Here is a 22871-nt window from a genome sequence, read left to right on the forward strand (position 1 = left end):
TATAAAAAATGAGGTCACTTAACTAATGTAGTTAAAATTAGTGAGCTACTCAGTGCCGCAGTCTGGCTGGGCACAATCAGGAGCCACTTGTCAAAAGAAACTAGCTTTATTTTTAGAACCACACACGCCAAACAAAACAGCCTCTCAGGAAAAACCCTCAGAGCCTCAACTGCCACCACCGGCTTTCCACAAGCCTCTCTCTCCCCCACAAGCTTCTCTCCACCTCCCACAATCCTCCTGCTCTTGAGGCCGATTGGCTGGGTCACGTGGGCGGAGCCAAAAAAGTCCCCCAACGAGCAGCTCCGTGGTCTGAAAGGGCAGGGAAACAGCCCAATGAGCATCACCGCAGAGGAGCCAATCAGCTAGATGTTGCTGGGGCCGAGGAGCCAATCAGCTAGATGTTGCTGGGGCCGCTGTGAGCCAATCATCAGCCGGCAGCTGGAAGTTTGCTGGCAGCTGGAAGTTTGCTGGGGCCCCTTCGGCTGTGGCTCTCAACATCTCCCCCTCTCTGTTTAAACAACAAGCATGTGGCTTAGGGACCGTGCCTGCCTTAGGTTGTCCAATAGTACATATGGTCCTTAGGTTGGTACCATTGCAATTGGATCTTACCCGTCACTGACTACCGGTCCAGTATACAGCCACACCTGTGGAGAGGTCTCTGTACCAGCGGGGGGGTGAGGTTCTTTGCCTCACCTCTGTTGGCCCCCAAATTTTAGCTGGACGATCATGACAAGCAGAAGGGAGGAAGATACACCAAGCCAATTGACGGCTCCTTTTGGAAAAATTGTACCACCAATGACATCATCAGCAAAAATACCCCAACACTACCACAAGTCGCTGCACCAACAGATAGTTCACAATGCATACAGGTGAGCTCACAATGTGTCCAGGCAAGTTCTGCAAGCAGTTCAGTGATGACTATTGTAGAAGCTGTAGATTGGTTTTATCTTTGACTTCACCAGCACTGGGATGAAGATAGGAATTCTGGCAATAATGGCTAAAGAAAAAATTATGTAACATTACAGAAGGCACTAAAAGAAAACAATTTTCTTAACAATTTACATTGTCTTCACCGGCACTGGGATGAAGATAGGAATTCTGGCAATAATGGCTAAAGAAAAAATTATGTAACATTACAGAAGGCACTAAAAGAAAACAATTTTCTTAACAATTTACATTGTCTTCACCGGCACTGGGATGAAGATAGGAATTCTGGCAATAATGGCTAAAGAAAAAATTATGTAACATTACAGAAGGCACTAAAAGAAAACAATTTTCTTAACAATTTACATTGTCTTTAAGAGAATTATTAAATATAATGAAAAGGAAAGGTGAAAGTAAACAAACAGATCTGTTAACCTTCTTTTTTGTTTACATATTAAAACAATCCTCAACAGTTGTTTACCCAATTTAAATTAAACCATATAAATCACGTGAAAAAAAAATATTTGGATCCATTTTATCATGAGCGCTCATCATATATGATATATGGACATACGTACATTCAAACATATAACACAAAACACAAGTGTGCACACATAATATAATACATACAACACATAACATTATAGTAAAGGCCTTATAACTTTTTACAGGTGAAATCTCCATTGCAATGTTTAAAAACTCTATAGTCAAAAAATAGAACTGATCAGCAAAACATTAACCTAGGTCTGTATGAGCTCAAAAAACAAAATAGAACTTCATGATATGGCAAAGGGCAATAATAAAATAGATATTGAAAAAAGCATCCTGGTTCTGTTGCAGATGTAAGAATAGCCAAACTGGAGTTTTGGATATCAGTTGTTATGGATTTGAGCCAAATCATCTTCTTTTTGGTCTGTAGAAATCGCTTTAGTTAATCTTTCTGGAATCCAAATCGGCTGCTGTTCTCCCTGTGGAAACACATAAACAGACCCCCGACTCCAGACAATCACTGGGTCAGGACCTTGGTTAATCTCTCTGGAATCCAAATCGGCTGCTGTTCTCCCTGTGGAAACACACAAACAGACCCCCGACTCCAGACAATTACTGGGTCAGGACCTTTCCATTGTCCTGTTAGAATATCCTTCCAAAGTACCTTGGGCTTATGCACATTTTTTGGACACATATGCCTTTCCGCAGCACTAAGTCCTGATGAATCCAAATTTAAAAAGTTTAGAGTAAAAAGGGTTATTTTAAGTTTATCTTTGGGGAATATATACCCCTTCCCAATTCCTTCTTTTTGCTTTAATAAGTACATTTTAATAGTTTGATGAGCTCTTTCAACTATGCCTTGTCCCTGTGGATTGTATGGAATTCCTGTTATATGAGTAATGCCAAATGTTGAGCAAAATTGTTTAAAAGAGGTAGAAGTATAACCAGGGGCATTATCTGTTTTTAACTGTTTTGGAACACCCACAGTGGCAAAATTTTGTAAGCAATGAGCTATAACATCTTTAGTTTTTTCTCCGGCATGAAGGGAGCCCATCAAAAATCCAGAAGAAGTATCAACTGTAACATGCAAATATTTTAATTTTCCAAATTCTGGCAAGTGTGTGACGTCCATCTGCCAAATATGGTTAGGTATCAATCCTCTAGGATTGACTCCAAGATTAACTTGTGGTAAAAAGGTCACACAATTTTGACATTGTTTTATTATTTGTCTAGCTTGTTCCTTAGTTATTTTAAAACGCTTTTGTAAAGTATTAGCATTGACATGGAACTTTTTATGAAAATTTATAGCTTCTTCTAGTGTAGAGAAAATATGTATGTCATGTGTAGTTTTATCTGCTAAATCATTGCCCAAACTAAGGGCTCCAGGCAATCCTGTATGTGCCCTGATATGTCCTATAAAGAATGGATCTTTTCTGTCCCAGATTAGACTTTGTATAGTGGAAAGCAAAGAGAAAACAGTAGAAGAAGGGGAAATCCTACCAGCATCTTCAAGAGATACTATAGCATTAACTACATACTGACTATCAGAAAATAAATTAAATACAGAATCTTTAAACATCACAAAAGCTTGTAAAACTGCATTAAGCTCTACCTTTTGAGCTGATTGTTTGGGTACTAAAAATGTAAAAGTTTGATCAGGGGTAACTACTGCTGCTGTACCGTTATTTGACCCATCAGTGAATATATTTGGAGCATTCATGATAGGTGTTTTTCTTGTCATTTTTGGAAAAATTACAGGATGCAATGACCAAAAAGACAATAAAGGATTAGATGGTAAGTGGTTATCAAATGAAACATTAGATTTGCACATGATTATTGCCCAAGTATTTAACTCATTAGCTAACTCATCAATTTGATTCATAGTATATGGAGTAATAATTTTATTGGGAGAAATTCCAAACACTCCCTTTGCTGCTTTTATTCCTTTGAGTATTAATTGTCCTACAGCCTCAGGATACCTAGTAAGAATAGTGTTAGGAGAATAAGATAAATGTATCCATAATAATGGACCTTCTTGCCAAAATACTCCTGTAGGAATATTTTTTGTTGGTAGTACAATAAATAATAAAGGCAAACTTATATCAATTCTATCTAAATGCATATTTTCCATGCCTTTCTTGCTTCAGGCGTTAACATTCGGGGTGAATTTGGATCTGATGGACCTTTTAGGATATCAAATAAAGGTCCCAACTCTCCTGTTGGTATACCTAAATAAGGCCTTATCCAATTTATGTCTCCTAATAACTTTTGAAAGTCATTAAGTGATTTGAGTTGATCTACTCGTATTTGAATTTTTGGTGGACGGACCATGGTTGAGGATAATAGAACTCCTAAATAATTAATTGGAAAATTTAATTTTACTTTATCTATTGCTATCTCTAGATTATAATTTTTTAATAAGTTTGTAAGTGTGGCATAACATTCTAGCAATGTGTTTTTATCTTTGTGTGCTAATAATACATCATCCATATAGTGAAATATTTGTAGTTCAGGATTTTGATTTCTAAGTGGCTGGATTACTTTGTTAACATAAATTTGACACATAGTTGGGCTGTTAGCCATCCCTTGAGGGAGTACTTTCCATTCATATCTCTGATCAGGACCTTCATGATTCAGTGCAGGGATAGTAAATGCAAAACGTGGACTATCCTCAGGATGAATTGGAATTGAAAAAAAACAATCTTTAATATCTATAACTAAAACATACCAGGTTTTTGGCAAAGCAGACAACTGAGGAATCCCTGATTGAGCAGGTCCCATAATAACCATCTCATTATTAATGGCTCTTAAATCTTGCAATAATCTCCATTTACCGGATTTCTTTTTGATGACAAAAATGGGAGTATTATGGGGAGATACAGAAGGTTGTATATGTCCTTCCGCTAATTGTTGTTTGACCAGGTCATGGGCTGCTTGTATCTTTTCTTTAGTCAGGGACCACTGAGGAACCCATACTGGTCTTTCTGATTTCCAAGTAATTTTTATTGTCTCAGTGGCCCTTTCTGAAAATCCAACCCATGTCTTTCTGTTCCTTGATCTATTTGTATTGGTGCTGCTATACCTTGTTCTTGTTTTTCTAATCTTTTTCCTTTCCTAAAACCTTGTCTAGTCATAATAGTGGGTGCATTTTGGTTGATGTTGTTTGTTAATGTCAAACCTAATTGATCTAGGACATCTCGTCCCCATAAATTTACGGGAAGATGATCCAATACATATGGCTGTATAGTTCCTTCACATCCTTCAGGATCCTTCCAATCTAATACCATTGCACTTCTACGGGGATTAGTCGCCACTCCTAGGCCTCGAAGCGTTTGAGTGGCTTGTTGTAATGGCCAATGTTTTGGCCATTCTTGACGAGAGATGATGCTAAGGTCTGCACCTGTATCCAGTAGACCATTAAATTCATGTCCTTGAATATTTAGTTTTAGCATGGGGCGAGAATCTAAATTTAAAGAAAGCATAGCCCAATCTACACCTGTGGAGCCTAATCCCTTGGAACCTCTTTCTACAGTACGACTGGAAAATTTATCATGTAGGCTGGGTATTATTAGTAACTGTGCTATTCTATCTCCTGGTGAAATTACTGATATACCCTTTGGAGAACTGGCTATAATTTTTATTTCACCTTCATAATCGGGATCAATTACCCCAGGACTTATCATAAGTCCTTTTAGAGTAGAAGAGCTGCGTCCCAATAATAAGCCTACTGTTCCTTTGGGAAGAGGTCCTTTCACCCCTGTGGGAATGATTTGAATTCCCATCTCTGGAGTTAGTACTGCTCTGGCGGAGGCGCAGATGTCCAACCCTGCGCTCCCTCTGGTTTGTCTGATGAGGGATCTGATGGACAATGTGTCCTGGGCACTACCCTGATGGGGTTGCTGGGTTCCTCCAGTGCTCCGTATATTTGTGGTTTTGGGCCCCGGAGCATTGGGCCCCCCTGTCCATTTTTTGGCAATGGAGCCCGATGCCTTTCTCCACGATATCGTGGATAAACACCTGGTCCTTGTTCGTTTTTTGATAATGGAGTACCCTCTATGGTGGTTTGAGAACGGCATTCATTAGCCCAATGTCTCCCTCTACGGCATCGTGGGCAAATACCTGGTATTCTACTCCTTTGATACCTAGTTTTGTTAAACCCTCCTCCAATGGGGCAATTCCTTTTAAAATGTCCTGTTTGTTCACAATTGTAGCATGTTCTTGGCCTGGCATCTAAAGCCTGTTTTACTGCAGCTGCCACAATTTGCCCTTGTTCATTAATGTCTCTGGCATCTAAAGCCTGTTTTACTGCAGCTGCCACGACTTGCTCTTGTTCATTAATGTCTCTACATAATTTAATATATGTGTTTAAATCTTCATGTTTCCATGGTCTAATGATATCTCTGCACCAACGATTCGCTTGCTCATAAGCCAGGTGTTTTAGTAATGGCATTGCTTGTTCTGTATTCCCAAAAACTCTGGTAGCTGTTTGAATAAGCCTATCTACAAATTCAGCATAAGGTTCATTAGCTCTTTGTATTACCTTAGATAATTGACCTTGTAAACCTCCATGTCCTTGTAAAGTCTTCCATGCCTTAATTGCATCTGCAGCCATTTGTGCGTATACGCCAGGATCATATGCAATTTGTTGCTGCTGATCCTCATAAGGTCCCTTTCCTAACAACATATCTAGATTTCTCTGAGGATAACCAGCTGCTGCATTTCACCTAGCCGTCTCCTTGCAAAATTCCTCATTGGCAACCTTCCATAACAGGTATTGTCCTCCATTTAGCACAGCTTTACACATATTAGCCCAATCTGCTGGTGTCATGTTCAAGTTGTTAATGGATTCGACCATGCTTACAGTGAAGGGTGCTTGAGGACCATAGGTTGTTACGGCCTCTTTTAGCTGCTTCACTGTTTTGAAATTTAAAACTTGGTAAAATTGCTGCCCTCCTGCCTCAAATACAGGGCATGTTAATATTTGAGATCTTGTCTCAGGATCCCAACTATCAACTGCGGGGGTTGGGGACCTCCCAGCATATGGAGGTGGCCTTGTTAGTTGGACACTTACATCCTCTGGTGATAGAAAGGTGTTAGTAGCAGTCTCCTGTTGTAACTTTCCCCCTGATGGCTTTTTCTGTTTTACACTTTCTTTCTCTGTCTGACTAGCTTGAGAGGCCTTCTCTTTTACTTGAATCTTTTCCTCTGTCTGACTAACTTGAGAGACCTTCTCTTTTACTTGAATCAATATGTCTTCTCCTTCCTCTACCATTGTCTGAACTGAAGGCTTTGGACTAAGCAAACAAGATATGAACGTCCACAATGGCAATGTGCCAACTGGCAGAGTCCCTGGGCTTTTCTTTTCTATTCTTTTTAAATCTTCACCATGATGGTTCCATTGTGATATATTTAACAACTCCTCCTTAAAAAGCCATGGGCTACATTTTTGTATTGTATCAACGTATGCCCTGATTGTTCTTGATTTTACTGAGATGCCTCCTTCCTCTAACAATTTACTTAACACTCTTTCAGTTTGTTTTTTACTAATTTCTGATCCCGTATTTCTACTATAATACAACCCAACAAGATAACGCCTAACAAAACTGAAACTGAGTGAAACAAAATTGGAACAACACAAAATCATTATAATAGCCTCCTGAAATGTCCATCCGTCCTTTCTCCCTATCTGTTCCTCAGATGTGAGCGGTTTTTCTTCCATCTTACACATCTCCAGGGACAGGCAACTTAAAACAAAAGTGAAACAAAATAACAAAAGAAGAATCTTAAAATGGCTACCCATCCTCTCGCCCTGCCCTCAGGGGCGAGCAGTTCACTTACCCTCAGTCGCTCCCCGTGCGAGCCACCAAATGCCGCAGTCTGGCTGGGCACAATCAGGAGCCACTTGTCAAAAGAAACTAACTTTATTTTTAGAACCACACACGCCAAACAAAACAGCCTCTCAGGAAAAACCCTCAGAGCCTCAACTGCCACCACCGGCTTTCCACAAGCCTCTCTCTCCCCCACAAGCTTCTCTCCACCTCCCACAATCCTCCTGCTCTTGAGGCCGATTGGCTGGGTCACGTGGGCGGAGCCAAAAAAGTCCCCCAACGAGCAGCTCCGTGGTCTGAAAGGGCAGGGACACAGCCCAATGAGCATCACCGCAGAGGAGCCAATCAGCTAGATGTTGCTGGGGCCGCTGTGAGCCAATCATCAGCCGGCAGCTGGAAGTTTGCTGGGGCCCCTTCGGCTGTGGCTCTCAACAACTCAGTATGTTATGGGTTCAGCAAAACTCCAACCTGGGTCAGAGGATTCCTTTTTATTTTTGAGACAGGGTCTCACTGAGTTGCTGAGGGTCTTGCTAAGTTGCTTAAACTGGCTTCGAATTTGTTGATCCTTCTGCCTTAGTCTCCTGAATTTCTGGTATTAATGGAGTGTGCCACCATGCCCAACTTTCTTTAAATCCTTACCAACACTTCTCATTTATCTTTTTTAATCTGTAGCCATCCAACTGGGTGTGAAGTGGTATCTTAATGGTAGTTTTGTCCATTTCCGTGATGACTAATAATGTTGAGCATCTTTTCATGTGCTATTGGCTATATGTATATTTTCTTTGGAAAAATGCCTATCTCTTCTTCAGCTTTAAAATAGGTTGTCTTTTTATTATTTGAATTGTATGGTTCTGTATGTATTCTAGATACAAGATATAATTCTCTTGTCAAATGTGCATTCCATGTATTGATGATTTTTTAACTTTTTTGGAGGGGGAGCATTGAGGATTAACCCCAGGGTCTCACTTGTCTAGGTTAGCACTCTACCATGAAGCTACATCCCTAGCTTTTTAAAAAAAAAAAAAATTTTTTTTTTTTTTTGAGATGGTGTCTCACTGAGTTGATCAGTCTGGCCTTGAGCTTGGATCCTCCTGCCTTGAAGCACAAAAGTTGTTTTTTTTTTTTTTTTAGCCAGCACATTTATTGGGTGGGCTAATCATTGAAACTCTCAAGATGAACTGGATGCTGCAACAGATGCATCTTTGGTTTGGGAGTCATTCCGTCACAGCATCCATGCCCAAATCTGCAGTATACAACTTTCAGGTGCCTCATTTGACCAGACCCAGTGTTATTCAGTCTTTTGGCCTTGGCACTCCAGTTATCCAGTGCTTGTCAGGATAGCCACATTTGCCACAGGTTGACTTCTAAAGATGGTAGGGCTTAGAGCCATAAAGGCAGCACAATGTGTACATCTTATTACAGTGCTTTCCAGATGATGATGTTCCTTTTTGTTATCTTGTTTCTGCTGCTGAGACCAAAGAGTGAAGCACAAACGTTTTTAATTTTTTTCTCCCTGTGGTACAGGGGGTCGCACCCAAGCCACTCTACCACTGAGCCACATCCCCAGCTTTTTTTAATTTTTTTACTCTGAGACAGGGTCTTGCTAAGTTGTTGAAGTTGACCTTGAATTTTTGATCCTCCTGCCTCAGCCTCCTGAGTTTCTGGGATTACAAGCATGTGCCACTGCGCCTGGCTAAAAATTTTTGATTCTTAATATAGTCAGGTTTGTCTCTTTCCTTTTGCTTGTGACTTTGGTGTCATATCTAAGAAGCCTTTGTCTGGCCCAAGATCACAAAGACTTACTCATACATTTCCTTCCAAAAGTTTTATAGATTTAATCTCTTGGATTAGGTCTTTGATTCATTCTAAGTTAATTTTTGTGTATGGTTTGAAGGGGTCATCTTCATTTTCTGCATGTATACATCCTTCAATTGTCTTAGCACCATTTTTAATATGAATCAACTCTCTAATTCCTCATTTTTTGGGGGTTATACTTTCCCTGCACATTATTTTCTAATTCAAATGCTATATTCCATGTACCTGCAGTAATGTCTCCTTTTTTATCATTAGACAGATTACATCAATGCCAGTTTCATGGATGGTTACAAGCAGAAGAATGCTTACATTGGTACACAAGGTAAGCTGGTCCAGCCCCATGCTTGTGCCATCTATCTGTGATTCCTTGTGTCAGATGATGCCATAATTTTTAAATATAACTTAAGTTGATATAAAGGTTGGTGGTGGTTGAGGAAGGCAGATGAGAGATACAGGATGTTTGCACTAGGTATGCCTGGAAACTCAATGCACAGAGGTTAACTACAGATTTAAACCCACAATACTACTCCCCCCCTGCAAGTTTTTAGATTGTGCCTTAACAGCCAATCCAAGGGAGTAAGGCATGTTCTTCATGTTCAGAAAGAGCCCAGGAAAGTCAGTGGTGCTTGCAGAGTTCAATTTAGGAATGAGTGTTTGTGTCCTACAAGAACTTTGCTGGTTGGTCCCTGAACCATCATACAACATTCAAGCAAATGTTCTGATGGGATAGTCTATGTTAAGTCTGACAGTCAAGTAACAGGAGGCTAAGAGGATTTCAGATGGAGTTTTGATATATGCTTCTACGGGTCCGGTACTCCTGTCTTGGCCTTTGCCTATCTTAACAATACCATATCACATTCAAAGAAGGCTGGAGGAAGCCAGGTGCAGTGGTGCACACCCATAATACCAACCTCTCAAGGAGGCTGAGGCAGGAAAATCAAAGTTCAATGCTAGCCTGGGTAACTTAGGAAGACTTTGCCTCAAAATAAAAAGGAATGGTGGTATAGCTCAGTGGTAGAGTGCTTGTGCAAAAGTTCAATCCCCAGTACCACAAAAGAAAAAAGGCAAAAAGAAGATAGGAGGAGTCTAGGGATGTAATTTAGTGATAGTAGAATGTGCGTGTGAGGTATGGAGTTCAATCCCTAGCACTAAAAAAAAAAAGAAAAGAAAGAAAGAAAATCTAGCAGATAACTCAACCAAGTGATCAAACTGAGTATCTCCAATAAAATTAATATTTAACACAGGGATTGTATATGCCTCCTGACGTGATGCAATGAGAAATGCATATCACCTATGTTGTCAGTCTGGGATTACAGGTGTGGCTCAGTGGCAGAGCATGCATTAGGCTCTGGGTTCCATCATTCTCCAGCATGGGAGATGGAGATAGGGGACCTGAATCTAATCATGAGAAAACAGACAGATCCAGATTATGGAACATAATATATGAAAACTGACTCAGACCTTTGAAGTTAATACCATTTAAAAAAAAAAGGACAGTGGAACCAACCTAGATGCCCTTCAATAGACGAATGGATAAAAAAAAATGTGGCATTTATACACAATGGAGTATTACTCTGCATTAAAAAATGACAAAATCATAGAATTTGCAGGGAAATGGATGGCATTAGAGCAGATTATGCTAAGTGAAGCTAGCCAATCCCTAAAAAACAAATGCCAAATGTCTTCTTTGATATAAGGAGAGTAACTAAGATCAGAGTAGGGTCGAAGAGCAGGAGAAGAAGATTAACATTTAACAGGGATGAGAGGTGGGAGGGAAAGGGGGAGAGAAGGGAAATTGCATGGAAATTGCATGGTTATACAGTGGAGGGGGTAGAGAGAGAGAAGGGGAGGGGAGGGGAGAGGTGGGGAGGGGGGAGGGGGGAGGATGGGAAAGGCAGCGGAGCACAACAGACACTAGTATGGCAATATGTAAATCAATGGATGTGTAACTGATGTGATTCTGCAATCTGTATGGGGTGAAGGTGGGAGTTCATAACCCACTTGAATCAAAGTGTGGAATATGATATGTCAAGAATTTTGTAATGTTTTGAACAACCAACAATAAAAAATTTAAAAAAAAATTAAAAAAAGGACAGAGAACTCCTTTAGATTAAAGGAGACTAATAAAGTAATCAAAGTCAATGTATGATTTGGTATTGGATCTTCAATAGGCAGAAAAAAGTATTAAGGACAAACTCCTAAGACAGTCTTTATTTCAGCTAACGTTGTATCAGTGTTTATTTAATTGGGTCAGTGTGATAGTGCTACTTTTCTACAAGGGGGATGCCTTTGTTCTAATATGTACTCAAGTATTTAGGAGTGAAATGTCTAATGTCTGGAAGTTTTAAATTTATTTATTTTTTATTATGAGAAAAAACATTTAAGATGAACTCTAACCTTTTAAAACTGTAAAAGCACAGTGAAATATTAAGTATAGTCTGCAACTTGAGCCAGGCATGGTGGCATATACTTACAATCCCAGTTACTTGGGAGGCTAAGGCAGGAGGATTGCAAGTGAGAAGCCCTGGGCAACTTAGTGAGACTCTGTCTCAAAATCAGAAATAAAAAGAGCTGGGGATGTAGCTCAGTGGTAGAGCATTTGCCTAGGATGTGTGAGATCCTGGGTTCAATCCTCAGTCCTGAAGAAAAAAAAAAAGTATAGTCAGCCACTTAATTTTTTTGAGAATGAATCTATCTATGTTGCCCAAGCTGCCCTCCAAGTCATGGGCTCAAGTGTTCCTCTCTCCTCAGCCTCTTGGGTAGCTTAGTGTATAGCCATGCACCACTACCCCCAGCTTAGTCTGCAACTTATAAATAGTTCAGAGAAAAGAAAAATAGGGGTGTCTGTGTGCACAGAGAAGCAGGTCTTGCAAAATGATAGTTTTCTAGCTAAAGAATATATGGGTGCATTGTACTATTTTCTGTAGGTTTGAAATTTTTCAAAATGAAAATTGGAGGGGAAAAAAAGGGATAAAGGCCTTTGGATTCTTAGAATGTTGTTAATTGATCTGATGGTCACAATTTCAGATTTTTTTTTTTTTTTTAAAGGATGACTGTTCCCAAAAGGAGTTCTTTTGGAACCTTAAAAATTGAGAACTATCAGAAAAGACCTGTGGTCTGCCTGAGAGTAGATAGAGGCTTTACTTAGGATTTCCTTGGTGTGGATGGGCATATTGAGCCTTAGGGTTGGCTTTGGGGGACCTCAGAATGTTCCTTTCTCTAGGTTTAGAAGGAGGGGTGTGCCTAAATTTGCTAATTACCTAAGGGTTGAATCCTTTAAACTGACTCAGAAGGTCCTGTGCAGGAGAAAGTACTCCTCTAGGTGTGTGGGAATTCCTCCCCACCCCCCAGTACTGGAGATTGGACCCAGGGGTGTTCTACCACAGAGCTACATCCTTAACTCTTTTTTGAATTATTTAGAGACAGGATCTCATTGAGTTGCTTAGGGCTTTGCTAAGTTGCTGAGGCTGGCTTTGAACTCAAGATACTTCCTGCCTCATCCTCCTGAGCCACTGGGATTATAGGCATGCACCACTGCACCCAGACTTCAGTCCTTTTTGTCATCAACCTTAATTAGGTTGACTCAATGTTCAGGTCTCTACCAACTTGACATACATATGCTCACCATAATTGGATGAAAGCACATAAACATGGGCTTGGCTCTTGTCCAAGGCTTTTGGCTTACTAATTCCACATACAAGGCCACCATGGATGAGGATCAGTCTTCAGTGCCTCTTATAAAACAGTATTAACACCCATTCCACCTCCAGCAGCAGTACCTTTCTTGGCCATGCCAGTAGGTTACAGGTGAACGCACGTTTGAATATACTGGAGCCTCTTACCCCTGCATAACTTGGGGACAGAAAAAGAGTTGATATTTTTGAGTCAAGCAATGATCACTTTTAGAAGGCTTCAGCATTCTATGAGGACAGAAGATGGGTCCTGGAATGTTGAGAGGGTTAGTTTGATTGTGTGGCTAACCTTTTTGGCTATTATATTTAGTAGTGTGATTATTATATAAAAAGAATATAATAGTATTCCTACTAATAATAACATCTGTTGAGAACACCTTTATATCATGTTCATGCTCTCTATCTAATCATTAAAGAAACTCTGCAAGGAAGACTTATTTTTTAAAAAATTTTATACACAAGCATACTGAAGCCCAAAAAGTTAGGTGACCTTGGATCATATAGTTAGTAAGTGGCAGAACCAGGACTTGAATCCCTGTCTGCTTGTTTGGTTCAGGCCTCCTTGCAAACAAACTCAATGAATTGTTTCACCTATCTTGGTATAAACCACTAACTTTATTTATTCAGAGAAGTCCACTATTAAAGGGCCTAACCTAAAGACCAAGGGAGGGATATACCCTAGAGGTAGAGCATGTGCTTAGTATGTATAGGCCCTGAGTTGAGTCCCCAGCTCCAACAAAAGTGGGAGAGGGTCTAACCTGGGAAGTATAACTTTGTCCTCTTTTTTTTTTTTTTTTTTTTGGTAGGGGTGGGGTACCAGCAGTTGAACTCAGGGGAACTTAACTACTGAGCCACATCCCCAGCCCTATTTTGTATTTTATTTAGAGATAGGGTCTCATTGAGTTGCTTAGCACCTCACTTTTGCTGAGGCTAGCTTTGAACTTGAAATCCTCCTGCCTCAGCCTCCTGAGCTGCTGGGATTACAGGTCTGTGCCACAATGCCTGGCATAACTTTGTCCTCTTAAATCTCTCTCATACCTTCGAGGAAGTTATGACCCTTTATACCCACTGAGTGTGGTGTCTGGTTTTCCAGGTGCTCTGGCTGCTCTAACCTCAGTTCTGCCAATGATTTGACTGGAAAATAAAGTGTAGGAGAGGGGGATGCAGCTTAGTGATAGAGCACTTGCCTAATATATGTGAGGTCCTGGGTTTCATCCCTAGTACTGCAGCTATACCAACAACAGCAAAGCTATGTGACATAGGAAGGGATGTGGATGAGGTTGGAAGTCAGAAATGTGAAAAAGGTGCTCTCATTTTCTTCTTTTTATTCAGGGCCTTACGCTTGCTAGTCAAGTGCTTTATCACTGAGCTAACCCCCAACACTTTTTATTTTATTTTGAGACAGTGTCTCACTAAGTTGCCCAGCTGGCTTTGAACTTGTGATCCTCCTGCCTCAGTTTCCTGAGTAGCTGGGATTACAGGCATGGCTAAAGCATCTGGTTTCTTATTATCTTCTTGATATGCATACAAGGCTAATGAATATCCACTGTAGAACACTTAAGAATCTACAATAAAAATCACTTACAACCCCAAGATTCAGAGATACTGTTAGCATTTTGCAACACCTCCTCCTATCTATATCTTTTCCAATGCATACATATAGATAATATTTGATAGAATTGGCTTTTTCTACACATCAGCTCAGTTTTTCATGTAATTTTTTTTTCCAATCTAGTGGTATCATAAACACCTGTTTGTGGCAAAAAAATACACTTTTTTTTTTTTTTTTTTGATACTGGGGATTGAACCCAGGGTGTTTAACCACTGAGCCATGTCTTTTTTTCCTTTCTTTCTTTTTTTTTTTTTTTTTTTTTTTAATTTGAGACTGGGTCATGCTAAATTGCTTACAGCCTCACCAAGTTGCTGAGGCTGGTCTTGAACTCGCAATCTTCCTGCCTCAGGCTCCTGATTTGCTGGGATTACAGGTTTTTGCCACTGTACCCATCCTTACGACATCATTATCAATTGTATAAATTTGGAATGTGCTATAATTAAATCCTCTCTTCATGGACATAAAGCTTATGTCCAATAACTCACATGCTTTTGGCAGTGCCTACTTTTGCAAAGATATAATGGAACTCTAATATCATAAGATGTTAGTGCTTACTAAAAGACTTTAGCACAAATTGTAATGGAACCAGTGAACTTTCAGGCTGATCAACGCTCCTTCCTTTCTTTATTTTCCTCCTTCTTCCCCCCCCCCACCCCCCGCTACTTTTTTTATTTAGGTACTGGGGATTGAACTCAGGGGTGTACCCACACTGAGCACATCCCCAGCCCTTTTTATTTTTTCTTGTGAAATAGGGTCTTGATAAGTTGCCCAGGCTGGTCTCAAACTTGCAATCCTCTTGCCTCAGCCTTCCAGAGTTACTGGGATTATAGGTTTGTGCTACTGTGCCTGGCCCAAATCAACCCTTGATATTGAAAGTAGAGAGAAAAACACTGGAAACATGAAAGGAACCGTCCTGAACTGTTTGTTACTTTCTTTTTTTTTTTTATTTAGTTTTTTATTTGTTACTTTTTTACTTGACAATATGGCCCTTGCTCTAAAGACCATGCTTACCGAGGCATGAATTACCACAAAATAAAATGTCTAATATATGATCATATAAATTGAATGTTTATGCTGTTTAGACCCAAATGTGCCATCAAGAATTTAGAAGCTGGACACAGTGGTACACAACCATAATCCCAACAATTGGGAGGCTGAGGCAGAAGGATTTCAAGTTCAATGCCAGCCTCAGAAGTTTAGTGAAACTCTATCTTATAAAAATGAGTACATATGGGCTGAGATTGTGGCTCAGAGGTAGAGTGCTTACCTACCATGGGTGAGGCACTGGGTTCGATCCTCAGCACCACATAAAAATAAAGATATTGTGTCCAACTATAACTAAAAAATAAATACTAAAAAATGAATACATATATACAATAAATAAATAAAAAGAGTAGTTGGGTACAGTGGCACATGGCCTGTAATCTCAGCAACTCTGGAGGCAAAGGCAGGAGGATCACAAGTTTAAGGTGAGACCCTTTCTCAAAATAAAAAATGTAGAGGGCTGGGAATATAGCTCAGTTGCAAAGTGCTCTGGGTTAAATCAATTTAAAAATAAGTAAATAAATAGATCAGAGAAGAATAAGCCCTCAAGGAGTGTGGGAGTCAGAGAAAGCTTTGAGGTAGAGGCCATACTTGAAAATGGATAGTAAGTGAATGGCACTGGAGATGAGGGTGGCAGCTTGAGCAAAGGAATATAGGCAAAAGTGCCATGGTGTGTCTGTATTGTGATAGAGCAATTTTTATGAAATATTAAACTGTTGCTGTTATTCAGAACAGACTGGAATGGAAAGAGACCTATTTAGAAAAGTAAACTTATATGGTTTTCATTAACTCAAACAAAAAAAGATGTGGTCCTTATTGCCATAAAATTGGTCAGGAAGAGTAGGAGGAAGGTGAGGGCAAAACTATAAAAGCCAAAATACTTTAAAGGCAGAAATCTAGGATTTGATAACTGCTTCTGCAAGATGAAGGCAATGGATAAGTCAGATTTGACTTCAGCTTTTTATGACTGAATCCTTTAAGGATGATAGAATTGTTAATAGAAATGAAAGTGTTGGAAGATAATACTAATTTTGAAGGAGACCCTTGAAAACATAAGGGAATCTGAGAGATCAGGGAGCACAGGAGAATGGCTTGCTTTTTTTTTTTTTTTTTTTTTTTTGGTCGTGGTGCTGGAGATTGAACCCAGGGCCTTGTGCATGCAAGGCAAGCACTCTACCAGCTGAGCTATATCCCCAGCGCTGAGAATGGCTTCTTAAGCAGCCAGTTATTATAAGGCTATAAAGCTTAGGTTATAAAGTCACCAAGCTTAGGTGAGATGGAAAGAGCCCGAGACATATACCCAGGTGGGACTGTCATCCTTGTAGTGATGACGGCTGAAGCTCTGATGGCTAAGGCACTGAGAAGGTATCTAACATTGCTTCCACACAGTACCTGTGCACATCTTATCCAAACATTTTGCTAATGTGCACATTCTGCATTTATTTTCTTCCTTCCTTCCTTTTTTTTTTTTGTACCAGGGATTGAATCCAGGGGTGCTTAACCACTGAGATGCATCACCAGCCCTTTTTATTTTTTGAGGCAAGGTCTCAGTAAGTTGCTTAGGGCCTCGCTAAGTTGCTGAGGCTGGCTTTGAACTTGTGATCCTCCTGCCTCAGCCTCCAATGCTCCTGGGATCACTGTGGGTACCACTGTTCCCAGCATATTCTGCATTTGTAACATTTTCCCACACACTGCTGGTGTGGTTTGAAGGACCACAGTGAATAGCAAGTATGGAGCAAGAGCAGGGAGCTAACATATGTGCTTTGGAGTTCTATTTGGAAGAAAAGCAAAAGAACCTGTGAAGGAATATAGTGCTTCCAAGGATCATGTTCCTTATCTTCTTGTATTCTAGGCCCTCTGGAGAATACTTATCGTGATTTCTGGCTCATGGTTTGGGAGCAAAAAGTCTTGGTGATTGTCATGACCACCCGGTGAGTTCATCTTCTTTTTCCTAAAGCTCTCTACCCTCACCCAGACCCCAAGCATGGGTGATTTAAGAAGAAAGTTTAGGGGCTGGGGATGTGGCTCAAGCGGTAGCGTGCTCACCTGGCATGCGTGCGGCGCTGGGTTCGATCCTTAGCACCACATACAAAAAAAAAAAAAAAAAAAAAGATGTTGTTTCCGCCAAAAACTAAAAAATAAATATTAAAATTCTCCCTTTCTCTCTCTCTCTTAAAAAAAAAAAAGAAGGAAGTTTAGGAGCTGGGGTTGTGGCTCAGTGGTACAGCACTTGTCTAGCATGTGTGAGGTATTGGATTCGGTTCTCAGCACCACAACAAATAAATTGACAAAATAAAGGTCCATTGACAATTTAAAAAATATTTAAAAAGAAAAGGAAGTTTAGCTCCTAGAAACTGAAGTGTTAGAATGTGACGGCAAAGAGTTAGCAATACTTGGGGCTGGGGAATGTAGCTCAGTGGTAGAGTGTTTGCCTAGCATATGTAAGGCCCTGGGTTTGATTCCCAGCACAACACATGTGCGTGCACATAAACACACAAAACAGCAAAATACCAAATAAAAGTTAGCTACCTTAGCTTTTTCTTAACTGATGTAGAGTTAACAAACCAGGTTATGGTAGAGATAGATAGATATTTTTTATGTGGTGCTGAAGATTGAACCCAGGGTCTCACATGTGCTAGGCGAGCCACCCAGAGATCTTACTTTTTAATGCTTATAATTCATAGCTCTTGTGACCCTGGGCCTGTGATAGCCTCTGAGGTCCTGGCCTTGTCCACTAAAGGAAATACTAGGAAACTCAGGACAATTCATCTTGAATCTGACCTGTTTCCAGATAGGCTCTGTCTTCCTGGGTACTAAATCGGTTCCCTTTTGCTGTCCATTTCCTGTGTGTGTGTGTGTGTGTATGCATATTATAAGGGATTGAACCCAGCATTGCTTTATCACTGAGCTACATCCTCCGCTCTTTGACAGAGTGTTGCTAAGTTGTTGAGGCTAGTCTCAAATTTGCAATCCTCCTGCCTCTCAGCCTCTTGAATCACCAGGATTACTTGTGTGTGTACTTCAGCTACTTTTGACCATTTTCTTGCTCATCCATATTTCCACCTATGGGGGAAGAGAAAAAAAGGAGGTAAAACAGTGGGTCAAGCAGGAAGCTCGAAATAAAGGAAGGTTTTGGAAATTTTTGTGTGCAAATCTGCCAAATTTAAAGAATTAACTTAATTAATATTATCATTGCCATTATGATAATTATAACCTATTTCAGATGAGGAGGAAGGAAATGTTTGCTCAGTTGCCTTCTTGAAGGCACTGTTTGGAGAGGTAATAGTGGGAGAAGTCTCACCTTGGAGTAATTTAGGACCACTGAATAATGATAATGTGGATTTAATGCCTTTTCATAAACCTGCCTCTAGCATCCAAGACCTATGTCTTTCTCACTCCTTTGTTAGGCAAGGGTCTTAATTGGAGAAGAATAAATAAACAGTGGCTAAGGTAATAGGCCAGAGAGTTCTGTCTGACCCACCATATTTCTCTGCTGTCTATTTGTGTACTAGAGTTTATCCCAGATATGTGATATGTACCATAAAGTATTAGAAAAGACACCAAATGAAACATTAAGTGCACAAAAAGTGTCTGCTAAATGAGCACATGTAGAAACTTTACCTGCTTTTACGTCTGCTTAAAATTAAGAGGTTTTTATTTTCTGCCAAGAATCAATGTGTAAGTTAGAGGCAAAGCAGGACATGACATTTCTGTCTATGGGTACAATAGGTCATTGGGGGAGTGGGCTTGTTGCTTTGAAGAGGAAGGATGGAGGTTTACCTTGCTCTGTGTGTGTTCAGCTTTGAGGAGGGCGGCAGAAGAAAGTGTGGCCAGTACTGGCCTTTAGAAAAAGACTCTCGGATTCGATTTGGCTTCCTCACGGTGACCAATCTAGGTGTGGAGAACATGAACCATTATAAGAAAACAACACTAGAAATTCACAACACAGAGGTAAATCTGGGTTTCTCTTTATTCCTTTAAAGCTGGGGATAGAACTCTTTCTGTAAAGAAAATTTCTAGAGGTAATAGATAAAGTTCCAGGCAGGTTATATGCTGCTGTTTATCTGGTACAAAATGAGAATATTCAACTCAGAGCCAATATAGTAATATTATTTCAACATAACAGTGGTGTTACAAAAGAGTAAAACTTTCAGGATAAGAAATGTGGATCCTGCAATGCAGCAATTCTACCCTTTCCAAACATTTAATCCTTCCTTTAGATTTGCAGTAGAGAAGCAATTGTGGTAGAAGGGAGCCCTTGGCAGAGTGTTGAGAATCTAACAAAACCCAAGGTAGTCAGGGGCAGATAGAAATTACCTCCTTAACTTTTGCATCATTTTTTCATCTAAGGAGCGGCAGAAACGCCAGGTGACCCACTTCCAGTTTCTGAGCTGGCCAGATTATGGTGTCCCTTCTTCAGCAGCTTCCCTCATTGACTTCTTGAGAGTGGTCAGAAGCCAGCAGAGCCTTGCTGTCAGCAGTATGGGAGCACGCTCCAAAGGACAGTGTCCTGAGCCACCCATTGTGGTACATTGCAGTGCAGGCATTGGCAGGACAGGTAATATACTTAATGCACCTCTTGGTATATCCCGAGGTGTTAGGGGTTGGGAGGAAGAACAAAGCTGTTCAACCACATTTGTGATTGCAATAAAGAACTCATTTGATCCCTTGGTGGTAAATTGCTATGAAAATTGCTCTTTAATATCCTTTTGGTTATCCCTAATGCTAGGTGCTGGCCACAATGTACACTTCATAAACCAAGCCCACTAGGGATTGAAGTTTTATACTTTCCATTGCCATGGTTATCTTCTGACCCTGACGCCTTATCTTCATCACTCTGGGTGTCCAGAGAGCTTAGCTGAGTTGCTGCTTCCTTCCCTTTTTCCAGCTGGGTTCCCACCCTGTGTTGGATTCTGTAGTCTGGAAGTCAGGTAGTAGCTTTTGCCTTAAGGGAATGTACACAGCAAGAACTCCTGGCCTTTCTAGTTCACAGGTCCCTTTGGGAGAAAGTTATGAAGGATAGATTTGTGTTAGGCCTCTGTGGAGAAGATACAGAGTGTCTGAAAATTGGGTGTGGGAGTACTGTCACTCTGTCCTAGATTGAAGATACATTCCTCTTTGTTACCTACCTTACTTATCCTGTTGACCCCATGTATGTCCTGAGAGACAGGAGGCTTTTGCTTTTCTCTGGCCTTCAGTACTCTGTGACCTCCTTCCTGATTCCTCCGGCCTGAGGATATCTGGCCTCCTGCCAAGAGGCATCTTGCCTTTGATTTCACTCATCCAGTCCTGCCTGGGTTATTTAGTGAAGGGAGGGAGATAAGGGAGGTAAGCCAGACATGACCTTTTGACCTTTTCTTTCTTTCTTCAGGTACCTTCTGCTCGCTGGACATCTGCCTGGCACAGCTGGAGGAGCTTGGCACCCTTAATGTATTCCAGACAGTATCACGCATGAGGACCCAGAGGGCCTTCAGCATCCAGACCCCTGAGCAGTACTATTTTTGCTACAAAGCCATCCTGGAGTTTGCAGAGAAGGAGGGAATGGTGCCCTCTGGCCACAGTCTACTGGCCATGGAGGGGCAGTAACTGTCCTACAAGTCTTCTTCCTGCTGGCCAGCCTTCCTTAAACTACCCTGGACACCGCTGAGCCTATAGGTTGCCATCAGTTATGCTGAAGCCATGGATCAACTTCTTTCTCGTGTCTCCTGGCGCACGTGTTGCACGCAAGGCAGCCTTTCCCTTTGGCTAGATAGATGTGGTGAAATTGCCACTAGAAAGGGCCAACAATGTGTTCTTAATTCCTAGCACCTGCTATCAAACTGTGCCTTATTAAAACCAAATTGTGGCTATTGATTTTTGCCAGGGGCCCTGAGGTAAGTGGGGAAGGAAACTCCCTCCCCCTTTCCCAATGCCATTCTTTTTCTGGAGGTCTCCTCTCTTCCACTCCTTCCCTTTGCTAGGATTTGATGGGGAGGTTTGTGCTCAGAGAGCTTGACCAAGTTACATAATCTAGAGATTGTCCCGAGTGCCAAGCACGTTTATACATAGGGCGTATATTCCAGTCCTTTCTGTCATTCTGTGTGTGTGCGCCTGTGCATATGTGCACTTATGTGTATGGGTCCATATGTATGTGTGTATATAATATATATTGTATGTGATAATATGGTCATATCCTATAAATACATATATACACAGATACTCTTTGTAGACATTTCTGGGGCTCTGTGTTATGGTTCAGAACTCCTTGCTTCTTAGACCTTGCTGTTTATCCCGGACTATCACGGGTTGGGGATCATGGCTCCTGTTGTCAGACATCAGAGTGATGGAAGAGGACACACATCTCCTCCCTTCTCCTTCCACAGGCCCTAATCCTTAAATAATGACTTCTTTCCTTTTGGGTTCTGCCTGTTGGAGCCAAGAATACTGGTTTATGGTGACACTGATTTAATTCAGCATGAATTGTCCTTATCTAACAGTTTTGCTGTTTACTTTGACGATTTTGAGAACAGACCTCCACTGTGATTCCAGACCCTGTCTTTTCTTTCACTCCCCCAAGTGGAGGACCGCAGGTAGAAATGAATTCACTTAGCATTCAGAGCCAAAAGCAATCGGTACGAAGCCTACGAGGAAAAAAAGGGAGCCCAGTGTGTGAGAGAGGAATCTGTGAGAATTCCTTCTTGGGAAAACAAGTTTGGGTCCCTTTTTCTTTTGTTTGAAGGTTCCTTTTCTTATACAACGTGGCCCTATCTACTGAGATGCTCATCTCTCCATGCCTGCTAGCTTGCCAGACCCTAGAGCTCAAACTGGGTGGATCCTGTGCCAATAAAAAGCTTAACCCCTGGCTGGGTGAGATGGTCCCTTGCAATCAGTCAAATCCTTCCTACCCAACCTGTTCCTGCCTGCTCCTAGCCTACGCAACCTGATGTGCCAGGGATGGAATCAAGAGCCCCCAACATTCTACATTCCCAAGAACACCCTGGAACCTCCAATCCTTCGTCCCCCATTACAGAAGATGAGGTTGGCAGCTGATCAAACCTCAATATTTTATACTGTAATAAGCTCTTTGAATGTGTATATTCTTATTTTTTACAATCATTTCATTTTGTATTTAACATCAATGAACTGAGTCAGATTCAGAAAATAATTGTAATGTTCATATTCAATATCTTCAGTGATACAGTTTTGTATTTACATATAAATATACCAACATGATCAAACCCTTTTAGCTTCATCAATTTAGTGGGCTGGGAAGGTGAGGAGGGGATCCAGGAACTGGTCTGGGATGGATGGGGAGGTAGCCAGATACCCAAGACTTCAGTATCTGAGACTCAATTCTGACAACCACCCACCTGTCTTTAGGCTAACACTTTAGCTTTAGGCAGAGGGACCAGCACCAATTGAGTGCTTGCTGTGTGCTAAGCTCAGTGTTAAATGCTTTGTCCCCCATGACCTGACTGAAACTTTACA

General features: G+C 40.9%; 1 protein-coding gene and 1 pseudogene across 1 annotated transcript in view; one reads left to right on the forward strand and one right to left on the reverse strand.

The window, feature by feature from the left end:
* Nucleotides 1-22621, forward strand: part of Ptpn9 (protein tyrosine phosphatase non-receptor type 9) — a 96435-nt gene extending 73814 nt beyond the window's left edge. Inside the window, exons 9-13 of the mRNA XM_046428067.2 lie at nucleotides 9312-9378; nucleotides 17257-17335; nucleotides 19205-19355; nucleotides 19755-19962; nucleotides 20776-22621. Of these exons, the coding sequence (XP_046284023.1) occupies nucleotides 9312-9378; nucleotides 17257-17335; nucleotides 19205-19355; nucleotides 19755-19962; nucleotides 20776-20990 (720 nt within the window). The 3' untranslated portion in view covers nucleotides 20991-22621. The remainder of the gene's footprint in view (nucleotides 1-9311; nucleotides 9379-17256; nucleotides 17336-19204; nucleotides 19356-19754; nucleotides 19963-20775) is intronic.
* LOC124081680 (large ribosomal subunit protein eL37-like) lies at nucleotides 7213-9048 on the reverse strand (annotated as a pseudogene).
* Nucleotides 22622-22871: the final 250 nt, after the last annotated feature.

The sequence above is a fragment of the Marmota monax genome, unplaced genomic scaffold (genome assembly GCF_021218885.2).
Source record: "Marmota monax isolate L192 unplaced genomic scaffold, Marmota_monax_Labrador192_F-V1.1 WCK01_AAM20220418_F8-fsc00111, whole genome shotgun sequence".
In the NCBI taxonomy this organism is placed as follows: Eukaryota; Metazoa; Chordata; class Mammalia; order Rodentia; family Sciuridae; genus Marmota; species Marmota monax.